This window comes from Abramis brama (genome assembly GCF_963993115.1).
Source record: "Abramis brama genome assembly, chromosome: 21".
Taxonomy (NCBI): Eukaryota; Metazoa; Chordata; class Actinopteri; order Cypriniformes; family Leuciscidae; genus Abramis; species Abramis brama.
In genome coordinates, this window is record NC_139983.1 from 19,226,335 (window position 1) to 19,241,552 (window position 15,218).

At 37.0% G+C, this 15,218-nt stretch overlaps 2 protein-coding genes across 2 annotated transcripts in view; one reads left to right on the forward strand and one right to left on the reverse strand.

The window, feature by feature from the left end:
• Window positions 1-153: 153 nt before the first annotated feature.
• minpp1a (multiple inositol-polyphosphate phosphatase 1a) lies at window positions 154-15,120 on the reverse strand. The gene is made up of 5 exons (XM_084097679.1): window positions 13,987-15,120; window positions 12,880-13,071; window positions 12,122-12,219; window positions 10,803-10,933; window positions 154-1,501 (listed from the first exon to the last, which is right to left on the reverse strand). The coding sequence occupies exons 1-5, from the start codon at window positions 14,585-14,587 to the stop codon at window positions 1,141-1,143; spliced, it is 1,383 nt and encodes a 460-aa protein (XP_083953805.1). The 5' UTR covers window positions 14,588-15,120; the 3' UTR covers window positions 154-1,140.
• Window positions 12,281-15,218, forward strand: part of sgms1a (sphingomyelin synthase 1a) — a 28,469-nt gene continuing 25,531 nt past the window's right edge. The window contains exon 1 of the mRNA XM_084097682.1: window positions 12,281-12,427. The gene's annotated coding sequence lies outside the window, so the exon portion shown is untranslated. The remainder of the gene's footprint in view (window positions 12,428-15,218) is intronic.

Sequence of the window (15,218 nt, forward strand, 5' to 3'; positions counted from 1 at the left end):
GTTAGTCCTTGTTAAAGTATTAACTAATGTTAACAAATGAAACACTGTAAGTGTTACCAAAATATATTGCCCATTGTGAGTTAATACATCAACTAACAAATGTTAACATGAGACCTTATTGCAGTGTTACGAAAACTTCCAACTCAACACAGATTTGCTGTCAAGGTGCAGTTTAATTTATTTCTGTAACAAATTGACAAATTATATAAAATCATTTCAAAGCTCCCAAAGAGTTTACCTGACATTTCCAGGCCTTCCTGATAAAAATGTAAAAACATTTTAAAGTACACTTTAAATATAATTTACAATTTTAATTGCACTCACAAATAGTAATTTCTAGTCTAAATGTTTTAGAGTTGAGTATAACTACAAAGTCATATTCACTATAGACATTTCCATGACTTTTTTGATTTTATTAACTTCCTTACTGATATGGAAAAAAATGTATGTTCAGATGTTTGAAGCAAAGTGTAGCCTATTATTGGCCTTCATCTCATAGGAACAAAATTGCATGCAAATTCAATCCACTAAATTGCACATTTTTACATACAAATTATTTATTTTCTAAATGTGGTCTAGAAATAAAGTCAAACAGGCAGTACATACTTCCAAAATAGTCTTTGGTTTGAATAGATCATATTACATGCAATACAAAAGACTCAGGAGACTCTACCAAAACCAACCATTTACAATTTAAGCATGTAAACAAGGAACAATCGCTGGGTCATTGTTTAGAAATGCAGCCACGATAAAACAATGTATGTAGAATTTAAAAAACAAACCAATGTAAAGACGTTTACTAAAGTGACATTGTAGTGCTGAAAGATTTTTCATGTCAAATGTCAAATGTGCTTATTTGTTTAATTGGTTGGTCAGAATTGATTTCTCTGCTTTCTTTCTGTCTCTAATATGTCCTTTTCTTAAAGTACTCTATTTTGGAATTTTCAGTCTCTTATTGGTCCAGTAATTTAGTCCATAACATCAGTACGTAATAGTGTGGGGGTAAACTTGGTTATACTTATAACAGATATAACGTATACTGCCGATTTCTTTTTCTACCATATACTGTTCTACCAACAGTAAAACGTTATTCACAGTGTCAGTGAGCTGGCCGTGGTGAGTTGTATTGTTCTTTTATGTTCATGAATAGTTGATTTTACACACAGTCTCTTGGTCACAACCCCCCAGTAGAGCGCTGTAGCGTTTCTTCACATCCTCATACATAGGGACAGGGTCGGTAAGTCCAGGCAAGGTCAAAGATTTCTCATTGAGTCGCACGGCCATTCTTATCCCCTCCTGGCATTTATACAGCACTACCAGCAGATTGGCAGCGTATGGCACAATGCGCCCGCTGCGAAATATTCTATTCTGTTGGGTTGCAAAGTTAGTTGATTTGAGAGGGACGTCATCTTTGAAGAGATCCAGCAGGGTGAGGAGGGGTATCAGTGTCTCAGCGTGACCAACCTGCACTGTTACAGCCTCTGATACAGTAACATCCGTGCTGAGAGAGAGAGAGAGAGACCCACAAACATTATAATTGTATTAAAAATATTGTAATCAGTGTGTCGACAGGCATGTTCATGACCCTAAATGAGAAAAGTAACAAAAATTCAAGCAGAAAACTATAATTTACCTAGTATTTAAGACAACTCAAATAAACTAAATTGACCTGCAACCTAATACGATGGTTAATCCTGCCTCTACAAAATAATGCAATATAATACTCTACCTTAAATAGTCCTGAATGCATGTCTTTCAAGTTTAAGTAAGAGTTATCTCACATTGCCCTTTCATTACAAAACCACAACTACTTGAATTACAAATCATGGTTTGGGTTTTTAGCTGACATGAGAGTCAGCCTAGGTACTGTGGGTTTCTCCCTTCCTACTGATTGTAGAGGAGTGCTGCTCCGCAACCTTTGGACAAGAACAAAGGTGAACTTTGAGAAATATATATACAGTGGGGAAAAAAAGTATTTAGTCAGCCACCAATTGTGCTCCCACTTAAAAAGATGAGAGAGGCCTGTAATTTCCATCACAGGTACACTTCAACTATGAGAGACAAAATGAGAAAAAAATGCAAAAAAAAACATTGTAGGATTTTTTATGAATTTATTAGCAAATTATGGTGGAAAATAAGTATTTGGTCACCTACAAACAAGCAAGATTTCTGGCTCTCACAGACCTGTAACAACTTCTTTAAGAGGCTCCTCTGTCCTCCACTCGTTACCTGTATTAATAGCACCTTTTTGAACTTGTTATCAGTATAAAAGACACCTGTCCACAACCTCAAACAGTCACACTCCAAACTCCACTATGGCCAAGACCAAAGAGCTGTCAAAGGACATCAGAAACAAAATTGTAGACCTGCACCAGGCTGGGAAGACTGAATCTGCAATAGGTAAGCAGCTTGGTGTGAAGAAATCAACTGTGGGAGCAATTATTAGGAAATGGAAGACATACAAGACCACTGATAATCTCCCTCGATCTGGGGCTCCACGCAAGATCTCACCCCGTGGGGTCAAAATGATCACAAGAACGGTGAGCAAAAATCCCAGAACCACACGGGGGGACCTAGTGAATGACCTGCAGAGAGCTGGGACCAAAGTAACAAAGGCTACCATCAGTAACACACTACGCCGACAGGGACTCAAATCCTGCAGTGCCAGACGTATCCTCCTGCTTAAGCCAGTACATGTCCAGGCCCGTCCGAAGTTTGCTAGAGAGCATTTGGATGATCCAGAAGAGGATTGGGAGAATGTCATATGGTCAGATGAAACCAAAATAGAACTTTTTGGTAAAAACTCAACTTGTCGTGTTTGGAGGAGAAGTTGCATCCAAAGAACACCATACCTACTGTGAAGCATGGGGGTGGAAACATCATGCTTCGGGGCTGTTTTTCTGCAAATGGACCAGGACGACTGATTTGTGTAAAGGAAAGAAAGAATGGGGCCATGTATCATGAGATTTTGAGTGAAAACCTCCTTCCATCAGCAAGGGCATTGAAGATGAAACGTGGCTGGGTCTTTCAGCATGACAATGATCCCAAACACAACGCCCGGGCAACAAAGGAGTGGTTTCGTAAGAAGCATTTCAAGGTCCTGGAGTGGCCTAGCCAGTCTCCAGATCTCAACCCTATAGAAAATCTTTGGAGGGAGTTGAAAGTCCATGTTGCCCAGTGACAGCCCCAAAACATCACTGCTCTAGAGGAGATCTGCATGGAGGAATGGGCCAAAATACCAGCAACAGTGTGTGAAAACCTTGTGAAGACTTACAGAAAACGTGTGACCTCTGTCATTGCCAACAAAGGATATATAACAAAGGTTTGAGATAAACTTTTGTTATTGACCAAATACTTATTTTCCACCATAATTTGCAAATAAATTCATTAAAAATCCTACAATGTGATTTTCTGGATTTTTTTTTCTCATTTTGTCTCTCATAGTTGAAGTGTACCTATGATGAAAATTACAGGCCTCTCTCATCTTTTTAAGTGGGAGAACTTGCACAATTGGTGGCTGACTAAATACTTTTTTTCCCCACTGTATATATATACACACACAAATACCCATGTCCTCGTACTGAGAACAATGAAACAAACACAAAGAGAATGTGAACGGGCAGTTCACCGCCAAAACCCAACAAAAGAGAATCAGATTGCAGAAGAGAATCACCACCTGCCACACAATCATTCATAAAACACATTGATCATAAATGGGCCTGTGCAGGGATTTCTGAATATGTAGGTCAAAGCCATCGTTTCGTAAACACACATTTGATAGAGCCAATTAAGAGCTTGGCCTCAAAATATGTCACTGCAAATAGGCTGATCAATTGGCAAAGGGAGGAAGATTTGTCAGTCATAATGACAGTAGTATTTCAAAGAGTTTTAGGGAGTGTTCAGAATGTACTTTTCCACTGTCAGCGTGATACAAAAATGTTTGACCATTGTACTCACATTTCTTTTTTTGTAGCATCATGCGTATGACAGCATTTTAAACAAGTGACACTTTTCTTGGTTGGCAAGGATATCATATCTCAGATGGGTCTTATTATTCAAAAATTAACAGTTGTACTCAATCACTTGATATAATGTTGCAACATCCTTCTTCTGACATCAAGCAGTGGGTTTCTAAATAACAGGTAACTTGGACAATGATAAAAGCATAAGCGTTTCTCACACATGGTAACCAAAATCTAACATTGCCAGGATTCAACAGGGTTCAGGGAACTATCTGAAACCACTTCTTTAGCATTAAAAACAGATTTTAAAATGACTGTGGCAATAATCAAAGTTACTAGACAACACCTGTATAAATATCATAGCCAAAATAATTTAGTTCTGTCAGGGACATTCACATCAGTTTACAACATTTTACCACCTAATGGAGTATAATCATCTGATTTGCTTCTTGTCTGATCCTGTTACCTACTTTTACATTTGCTTAGTCATGATCATTTAAAAAAAACAGATCAGTATCGAGAAGCGAATGAAAAACCTGTTTGTTTGGATTTCTGGAAATGTTAAAGGAATAGTTGAATAAAACAAATTAAAGTTCCATCATTACTCATTGACATGCAATTCCAAACTCATATGACTGTCTTTCCCCTGTCAAACACAAAAGGACAAGTTTAGCACGAAATTCAAGCTGCTCTTTTTAATTAATTATTTTGTTTTATTCACCAAGAATAAATTAAGCTCATCAAAAGGGACAGTAAAGACTTTCATAAAAGATGCTGTCCTTTTGAACTTTCTATTAATCAAAGAATCTGGAAAAACGTGCAGCGGCACAACTGTTTTCAACATTGATAATAATAAGAAATATTTATTGAGCTCCAAATATTATAAATTTCTGTCATGACAGGACCGAGTGTTTGGCATGGTAATGGGTATGACAATGTTTATATATTTGGTCTTGGCGATATAAATCTGCTAAGCAAGTATGGGACTATAGCCACTGCCAATACATACACGACACGCTGCTGCTGTACAATATAGCATACATGAATTACCCGTAGCAGATACAAACTGAAATTTACAGTGAGGCACACATTCAGAAGCATATCATTAAATAAAGTTAAATTTCGTAAATATAAATCATCATCCACATTCTTAAACAGCAGTCAAGACATTCAGTTTGGAACAACAGGAGGGTGAGTAAATGATGACAGTTTTTGGTAACACTTTATTTTAAGGTAACGTAATTACACGTTACTACATGTACTAACTATAGTAATAACAGTAGGCTAAATTAGGCACAAATACAGGTAACTAACCATAAACCAAACCCTAAACCTAACCGTTTACTTTATAGTAAGTACATGTAGTTAATTAAAATTACTCAGTACAATGTTACATCACCGTAAAATAAAGTGTAACCCAGTTTTTTCATTCAAACTGCAGATCATGGCGCTAGCAACGCAAAAGGTATGGGTTTGGTTCCCAAACAATGGTTTGGATAAACACATATTCCAAATGCATAAATGTAAATATAAGGATGCATATCCGTATTTGTGGATACCCTCAGCCATGTAAATTTATGACACGTATCCCTCACACCCAAGTTTGCTTAACTTTCAGTATGACATTCAGTAAGGATGTGTGACAGAACAAAGAGAATGAATAGAAGGATTGCTGATTATTACACAAGAGAATTATATCACTCTAGTTCCTGTTCAGATGTTGTGTATTCTGTGTAATGTGTTGTGTGGGGCTCCATGTGGGAAGTGGGCAGTGGGTGTGAGGCGTATTTGTGTTATGATGCTAGTTAGGCAATAAATTTTACTAGAACGAGTTTTTATGCATGCTCAACTGCTCTCAAATAGCAATATTACAGGTTAGGCAAACACTCTCTGGCTATGTTCACATATTTAGGGTAGAAAACAATGTTTACTAAGAGGTTTGATGCTTAGTAGCAGACAGGAACGAAAAAAACAATGGGCAGGTATTGGTAACCAAAGTCAATGTCAATGTCCTTCTCATGACAGCCTTGAGTAAAGCCTGAAACCAGCGTGACAGATGGTAGCAGCGAATTTCATCGTCTCTGTTCTATCTGGTTCCATGAGGTGTTTTTTTTTTCATCTCAGATGCTTTTTCGATCACACAATGCCCAATTTTTCTGCAATGTTTTTTTTTCGAGTTTAGGGATAGTAAGAGTCTTTTTTTTTTTAATAAATGAATACTTGTATTCAGCAAGGACACATTTGTCACGAGTGGCTGGATAAAGTAGCTCACGAAGACGAAGAGTACAAAGGAATAGTCTTTAAATCAATATTCCACAGGAGATGGGGTATAAACATGGGGAACACATCCACTTTACAGATGAGACAGGACAGAACAAAACAGGGAGTACTTATGCCAAATCTAAACGAGGGACCTAATGAAATACTAGAAAAACACTAGGTGAACTAGATTACTAATTAGACACACTGGGAAAACTGGATCACAGGGAAAAAGCTAAATGAAACTAACTAACAACGTTAAATTGATCAAAAGTGACATGAAAGTCATTCATAATGATATAAAAGATTTATATTTCAAATAAATGCTGTTTTTTTTTTTTTTAGTTTCTGTTCATCAAAGAATCCTCACGGTCTCACGGTTTCCAAAAAAAAAAAAAAAAAAAAAATGGCAACAGAACACTGTAAAAAAATTCCAACCCTCCCAAATCAAAAATTTCAAGTGACCGATAACATCTACATTTTTCAATTGGCCCAAGTGAAATTCTTGTTGCAATAGTCTGTTAACATTGGCTCAATGAGAAATAATACGTCAGACTAATTGAAAAATTTAGATGTTATCGGTCACTTGAAATTTTCACTTGACTTGGGGATATAATTTTTTTTTACAGTGAACTGTTTTCAACATCGATAAAGTTAATAAATGTTTATTGAGCACCAAATCAGTATATTAGAATGATTCCAGAAGAATCATGTGACACTGAAGACTGGAGTAATGCTTTAGAAAAATCGTCTTTGCCATCACATGAATAAACTCAATTTTTTAATATATTAAAATAGAAAACAGTTTTAAATTGTAATAATATTTTACAATATTGCTGTTTTACTGTATTTTTGTCAAATAAATGCAGCCTTAATGAGCATAAGAGACATACAGTTGTGGTCAGAATTATTGGCACCCCTGGAAAATATGATCAAAGATGGCTGTAAAAAATAAATCGGCATTGTTTATCATTTTGATCTTTCATTTAAAAAAAAAAATGCAAAAATCAAACCTTTAATTGAAGTAATAGAATTGAAAGTGGGGGAGAAATCACATTATGAAATAAATGTTTTTCTCCAAAACTCATTGGCCACATTTATTGGCACCCCTAGAATTTTTTATAGTAAAATATCTCTTAAGTATATTCCCATTAATAAAAACATTTTTTTTAGCACACCAGGGTGACTAGGAACATGATATTGTCTAGCTATGACTTCCCGTTCCACAGGAGTTTAAATATGAGGGAACAAAGGCCAAATTCCCTTAATCATCCATCATCACAATGAGTAAAACCAAAGAATAGAGTTCCGATGTGCAGCAAAAGTTTGTTGAGCTTCACACAATAGAAAGTGGCGAAGAAAACAGCTAAAGCATTGAAAATCCCCATTTACACCATCAGAGATTGGTTGAGTCTTGGGGTCAGAAAGCATCCCCCCCTTCTTTGAAAAAAACCTTCAAACAACCCCTACATCTCCACATTTTGTTTGGGAGTGTTTCAAGAAAAATCCATCCTCACAACTCCAGCATATTCAGTTGTCAGACACGACTGAAACTTCAAAAGGGACCAGATTCTGTGATCAGATGAAACTAAAAAAATATTAGTTTCATCTAATAAAAATTAATAATATAATAATAATATAATAATATAAAAATGTACGTGTAATATGGTTTTCAAAATTGGGGGGGGGGGGGGGGATTCGGTAAATTATTGCCCCCACATTTTGCCCCGGCTCTAGGTTTCACGTACAGGTATGAAATTTGGTACATGTAATGACCCAATACCTACAAGAAAGTCTCTTGGAGCATAGCCCTAAACACAACAGGAAGTCAGCTATTTTGAACTTCCTCCTAGATTTTGTGCATTTTTCGTAATTTCCTGATGTTGTACTTTAACAAACTCCTCCTACAGTTTTGATCTGATCATCTTCAAATTTGGTGAGTGTAATCTTAAGGCCTTTGCGACGTTAAATTGCGAAGATCTTGAGTTTTCGTCGAAGGGTGTGCCCTCGGCGGCCTGACAAATGTTCACCCAATTTCGGCCTTCTGGTGATATATGCATGATCAGATAAGTTCAATATTAATGTTGCTTGCAGTTCCGATGTTGCTAGGCAACCACAGACAGCCTGCAGTAACTCAGGCATACAATTTCCAATCTGCCCCAAACTTCACATGTTTGATAAGAGTCCTGTCCTGAACACATGACCATGCTCATATTTGGTTATAGCAATAGCGCCACCTGCTGGTAGCAGGAAGTGTAGCAAATACAAAACGTGCTCGAAAAATCATGAAACTTTGCACACGCTTCAGAAGTGGTGAAAATTTACGTGTGATGTGGTTTTCAAAATTGGGTGGGGCAAAATGGCTTAATTATTGCCCCTACATTTTGCCCCGGCTCTAGGTTTCACGTACAGGTATGAAATTTGGTACATACATGTAATGACCCAATACCTACAAAAAAGTATCTTGGAGCGCAGCCCTAAACACAACAGGAAGTCAGCTATTTTGAACTTCCTCTCAGATTTTGTGCAGTTTTTGCCATTTCCTGATGTTGTACTTTAACGAACTCCTCCTACAGTTTTGATCTGATCCTCTTCAAATTTGGTGAGTGTAATCTTAAAGTCGGCATGAAATCAAATTTGACAAATCTTCTTTTTATATGTAATATTGTAGTGTTTATTATAAATGATTTATCTGTGCACTTCATTATTTTTTTTAAATTCATGTACCCTTATAATCTTTAATCAAATACATTACCCTTCCCTCCCCCCTCGAAACGACCTCTCTTCTCTTTCGGTCACGTGCCATGGCGAAAGGGTGCGGCCAGAGCCGATGAGGGTGCGGCTAACGAGATGCTCTCGAGGGTGAACTTGACTGATAACAGAGAATGTCTAATAAGGATGATAACTTGACTTGACTCATCTTGGTTCGCGGGAATAATAAAATAAAATAAAAAATCCTTCATGGGAGGTTAACGGTGGGGAGTCCGGTGGCGAGAAATCCTCCACAACTGAATGTAAACTGGCATTCAAATCTGCCTCCATTTTGTTTGCAACGCCCAACCTCCAACGATCCAATCAGTTCCCGAAGGACGAAATCAAGCCCCGCCCTACATTTTTTTCTAATTTCAGAAGCCGTTTCACTCGGATATACGTCACAACAAGGAAAAAATGACAATAATCAACTTCCGTTTCATGCCGACTTTAAGGCCTTTACTAAAGGCGCCGGGTGGCGGTGGCAGGGGTGCGAGGGCCCTTTTCATCGCTGCTTGCAGCTTTAATTTATTTTTACAATCATCTTTGAACATATTTACTACAGGGGTGCCAATAATTCTGACCACAACTGTAGGTAGACTAAAGCCCTATTCGGGCGGTAATTGTTTCTCATGGGGATGTAAGGTGTTTTCACAATTTACAGGTGCTGACAGTGTCAGGGGCAGTTTAAATGTCAGGGTTTTTCTCCCACCAGCTGCAAAAAAATCCCTGGCCGAATTACCTACAGTTTTTTTGACAAACACCAAGGTACTGTGGTAATTTAATTGCCATCCGAATCCACATCTTTGAGTTTACAAGAAGAGATCACTTCAATTCACTATTTAAATCCTTTTTGACCACTGCGGTGTACCGTATGATAACTGTTGCGCTTCACTGTAATTTGCATGCATTTTAAAGATGTACACTTTTATTACTGAAATGCTGGAAAGTTTTTAAAAGAACATTATTTCATCACTTCTCCACTTCAGTGAGTGGGAGCTGTTAAGAACAAAAAGGAGAAAGAGAAAAAAGCACTTAAACATTTGAAATGGCCGTTATTGTGGCAGCAATCTATGCAATACAATTTTAAAATATGTATTATATACAATTATACACATTAAAAATATACATTTTTACATTACTACATTAACTTATTTCCGCTAATTTCCATATTTTTATTTTCACAGAACTCGCTCCTCCACTGTGGATAAATCATTTTATCACTCATATATCAGTTGAACTCAAAAAATTCCCTTAAAAAGTTAAGAGTCACTTCAGTTATAAAATGTGGGTTTCAATGAGCCATGTCTGAACAAAAGCAAATTTATCCATTTACGACCGCTACTCTCACAAACAGAAAGAAATCTGTATTTAACTTCTTCTCTTTTGCTCATGTGAATAGGATTCTTAAAAAATAAACTATACCGAAGTAAACAAATACACAGGGTTTAACTAATGTTGAGTAAGGCTGTCACCAACTAAGACACAACTAGCTAAGAAAACTAGGTCTTTCCCAGGACCGTCTGTCTGTACCTGCTGAACATATTAAATTTCTTCTCAGGCATAACTGATACTGCTGTGAAAGCATGTACCAGATACTTTATTCTTCCTAAGAAAGGAGAGCTGGTCCTCAACTCTTTTGTGGGAGTAAAACTTCCAAGTTTTTTTTTTCCCCGCCAAGACCATTTGTGACACAAAAGTAAAAATGTTTTAACTTAAGAAACAACAGCACAATGGCATATAAATATAGATGGACTTTTGAATAAAGTGGAAATAGCATAAATTTTTTCTTATATGCAATATATAAAAGACATGTCACAGTGCTCTTACTTGATTTGGGTTACAGCTTGGTCAAGACGATAGAAAAGATCATGGAAAAGAATACAGCTGGATTTGCTGTTGATATCATGTCCATAGCTTCGCTTCCAGTACTGTTTCAGGTCACCAGCGTACTCCATCACCTTAAGAGACAAAACACAGTGTCTTCAAACATCTGCAGGAGCATATGACCTCTCACCAGTGTGCAAGAACATTCACAAATATATTTATTGTCATTAGACTGACATTCTGAATTGAAAATCCACATTAATAAAAGTTGTATCTTAAAACATACACTACCATTCAAAAGCTCAAGGTCGGTAAGATTCTTAAAATGTGTTGAAATGGCTCTTATGTTCACCAAGGCTACATTTACTTATTTTTTTTAAGAAATGAATACTTTTATTCAGCAAGGGCACATTAAATTGATTTAATGTTACAAAAGATTTCTATTTCAAATAAGTGCTATTCTTTCGAAGTTTCTGTTCATCAAAGAATCCTCACGGTGTCCCGGTTTGCACAAACAATTTGCAACAGAACTGTTTTCAACATCGATAATAATAATAAATGTTTCTTGAGCAGCAAATGAGCATATTAGGAGAATTTCTGAAGGATTATTTGACACTGAAGACTTAAGAAATGGCTGCTGAAAATTCAGTTTTGCCATCTCAGGAATAAATTACATTTTAAAATATATTAAAAACTATACATGGCTTCATTTATTCGCTCAAAGTTTTTTATTTTTTAGGAGTAGGATTTTTTTGTAACAATGGAAAGGCTTTATTGCCAATTTTGAAACATTTATGCATTCTTGCTGAATAAAAGTATTAATTTATTTTTTTGTGTGTATGTATATGTATATGTGTGTGTGTGTGTGTGTGTGTGTGTGTGTGTGTGTGTGTGTGTGTGTGTGTGTATGCATGTATGTATATTATAATTATTATTATTATTATTTATTTCCCTCCCATTTTTAAAACTCATGCAGTTCCAAAGCAGTGTGCTATTACATTTTTGTGGAACACACAGGTTGAAACACCATAAAAATCTAAGTAATCCAAGTTGCTGAAGCAAACAGCTCAAGCTGATATTCTGAAATCATAACTTGCATTTCCACTTGTTCTTCACACGATCAGCTATGATTGAAAAAAAGAGCAATCTCCTCCTATATAAATTAAAAACAACCACAGCTATCAGAATGTATTGACAGTACAGATTTTACAGTACAGGAAGTACAGTACAGGAAGAAATACTCCTGGTAAACTTAAAATATAACCTAGGTCCTAAGATAAGTAAATAAGGGGTAAACAGGAAAAACCGCTCTGTTCCAGTACCTGTGCATCAACCTCGTCAAACAACTGGCACCAGGGTGAGTTCACTTTGAGGATAGTAAACTCGTATGAACACAGGTAGAATGCTGCTTCCACTGAATCTACAAAGAAAAATAAATATTAGGACAATGTGTCAAAGAAATAAGGATCAACACTGCCCTCTAACGGTCATAGCAGTAAGACTGCAGTAGCAACACTATTCAACATTCTTTCCCTCTCTCACTATCTCTCACTCTCTGTTTGTGCATTGATATACAACTGCTGACAGCAGCAGATCAAGTGAGCAGCCCTGACCTCCAAACTCTCTGAGTAAGTTAAACTTGCTTCATCGACATTTGGTTGTTTTCTTGCTTTTGTGATTCTCATTCCCAATTCTTCCCATTTTTCTTCTGCTCTCCGGAGAAAACGCTGGAGTTATTAGAAAAATTAACTTACTATATATCTTTAGGTTCTCATCTAAAGTTTATTTGACATGTGAACATGAGGTCAGCCTGACATGCGTTGGGGAAGGAAGTGTATGCAATAATCTACTCATGTGCAAAGTTTTGTGGTTATGGTTGCGAAAAGAGCGTAACATTGAAAGGGAAAGGGAAAGGGGAAAGTGAATTTGACACGCGTGTTCTAAACTTAAAACAGCTCTTTTCATAAAACATAACATAAAAATGATCACAACATTACAATAGCATCTTGGATGTTGCTTTATTCCAGCACTTTAGCAGGGACTGTGTAACAGTTCATGATCATGTTATGCAATCACTGACCATCGGTGACGCTGGGGTAAGGGACCTTCAGCCTGTCAGCCATTTTCTCCATTACTCTTTTCATCTCAGGGCCTTCGCTGAAACGTTTCACTTCCTCCAAGGCACTCTTGTTGTTCTCCACTTCTTTCACAAACCGTTCGCACTTGTCAAAGTAACGCATCAAAGCGTCGTTCACAGCAGGTTCCAACTCAACTGAGCAATGAAACATAAAACAATTTAGCAGAATTAACATTACGGGTTTATAACCATGGCACTTTGATGCTTAAAACTGGAATTACAATATGTTACTTTGTAAACTTATTTGATCAGTGGGGGAAGCTAATCAAGAAAGTAATATAGATTTCTAATACAAATAAGTCAATCAAAATAAATTGATTGTTCAAAATGGATTTTTCTGTTTTCTCTGTGTTTGTCTGCCCATATAGCTAACAGGCAGTCTCTTTGTTTGTGTGTGAATTGTAAGCATACTATATAGGCTTTATACGTATACTGGTTATAAAGGCAACAAACACAACCAATAAGGCAGATTGCTGAAGGTCCACATGAGCATATTTAAGTTTTTAGATACCCCAAAGTCAATTAAAATTTTGTTTGTGCCTCCTTAAGATTTTATTTTTTTTCTTCAAATAAATGATTTGTGTAATTCAACATTTTGGCATCCATGACTTTTGATGCGTCATACATAAACCACTGCATAATACACATAGTACTAAAGAGCTAAATTTAGGAGAGAAAGAACAGTAATGATATCAGCAAATTTTGATATATGATATTGATATATCAGTCAGGATAAAAATCTGAGGAAAAGACTAAAGCAAGTCTCAATTTGTTCTTCACTGAATATCATTGCTGTCAAAGAAAAACAACTAATAAAGATAATAAAGAGATCTATTTTTGAGCATGTAGAAATGTATCAGGCATGAATTGTTTGGTTAATTACACCAGAATTTAGCAAGTCTCCATTTTCTCTCACTGCTGTTGAGGTGAAACAAGTGAGCACTATCATGAATGAAGAGCCAGATTAAATTAAACATACGTTCACGCTGGAAAACAATGATATGGCATTATGGCATGCAGATGATTCAGTGCTGGGTCCTCATGCATTACCTTTTTCTTCTATGCGGAGTCCTGTCATAAGTCCCTCTCTGAAAGCGATGGTACTGTTCACACACCTGTGCTTGGAGCTGGTGATCAGTTTCACGCGTCCTTGACGCACATTGTCCTCGGTCAGCAAAGAGGGGAACGATCTAATGAGTCTCTGCGCCAGGTTCCTGTGATCCTCACGGCCCTTTTCCACCAGTCGCCCGTCCATCTCATCCTTGTACCACATCTTCCACCGTGACTTTATCTCTGACAAACAGCTTAAGTTGTGGGTCGCATTACGCACGACGAGATCATAAAAGTCGCGCATCTTTTGAATGTTTTTAATGGTCGGGAACCTCGTCCCGTGCCGGATTATAGCTGTCAAATGAATTCCGCGGCATGTCGAGGAAGGCAGCGTCACGAGGGATCTGTTTATGGCCAAAATATCGTCGATTAAGTACGTGTTAACCTCCTCATAGCGACCTTTGGTGCCAAAATACCTGGCGATCTCTGGTATGCTGTTTTTTGTGGATGAGTGGATGCTACAAGATGACATAAAAGCCCAGTAACTTATAATGCAGTGAAAAAGAACAAAACATATTGTTGTTACCACTTGTTTGGCCATGTTTGTGTTTTGGGGTGCGTTGCTCGGCGTCTCCTCTGGTTTTGCGCAACTACAAAGTGACTCATTTCACTAGACTTTACTCGCAAGCTGATGTTTAGGGATATTTACACTGACTGAGGACCTAGAAATGTTGGCCAAATAGTAGCTTTCACTGTTTTTCTGCATCTGCACTGGTAGTGCTGGTCCTAACAAATAGTAAAACATACAGTATTCAACATACGGTATTCCCTCATGAAACCCCTGGAAATATGAAACTTTTAAAAGTTTTATTTCCAATCGTGGAAAAGTCATCTCTGCCTGTCAGGTCACTTTTTGGTGACCTTTACTTTTGTGAAGATATTTTCTTATGGCTCTAAAAGGTGACACTTATTTTGGTCAACTATTTTCATTGAACGAATTCATTTAAATTAACCGCTTAGCTATTCAACTTGAAAAGTGAAAACAGGTAGCCTATTGTATGACTATAAGGCGTCTGTAGAGCAACTAAACACATACAAAAAATAACTAAATGTAATTCTATTGAACCTATTTTGCCACGGACAAGAATGTGTCTAAAATATCGACTTCACGTGTGAATGTAAATCCAGTGTTACTTTCTGGTTGGACCTCGGAGAGGGGGCGGGGCGTTGAG

Coding starts and splice junctions, on each gene's coding strand:
- minpp1a (XM_084097679.1), bottom strand. CDS start 14,587: ATGGCCAAACAAGTGGTAACAACAATATGTTTTGTTCTTTTTCACTGC. Junction 10,934..12,121: donor TTGACGAGGTTGATGCACAG/GTACTGGAACAG, acceptor TTGTCTCTTAAG/GTGATGGAGTACGCTGGTGA. Junction 1,502..10,802: donor CAAGCTGTAACCCAAATCAA/GTAAGAGCACTG, acceptor TCTCTCTCTCAG/CACGGATGTTACTGTATCAG.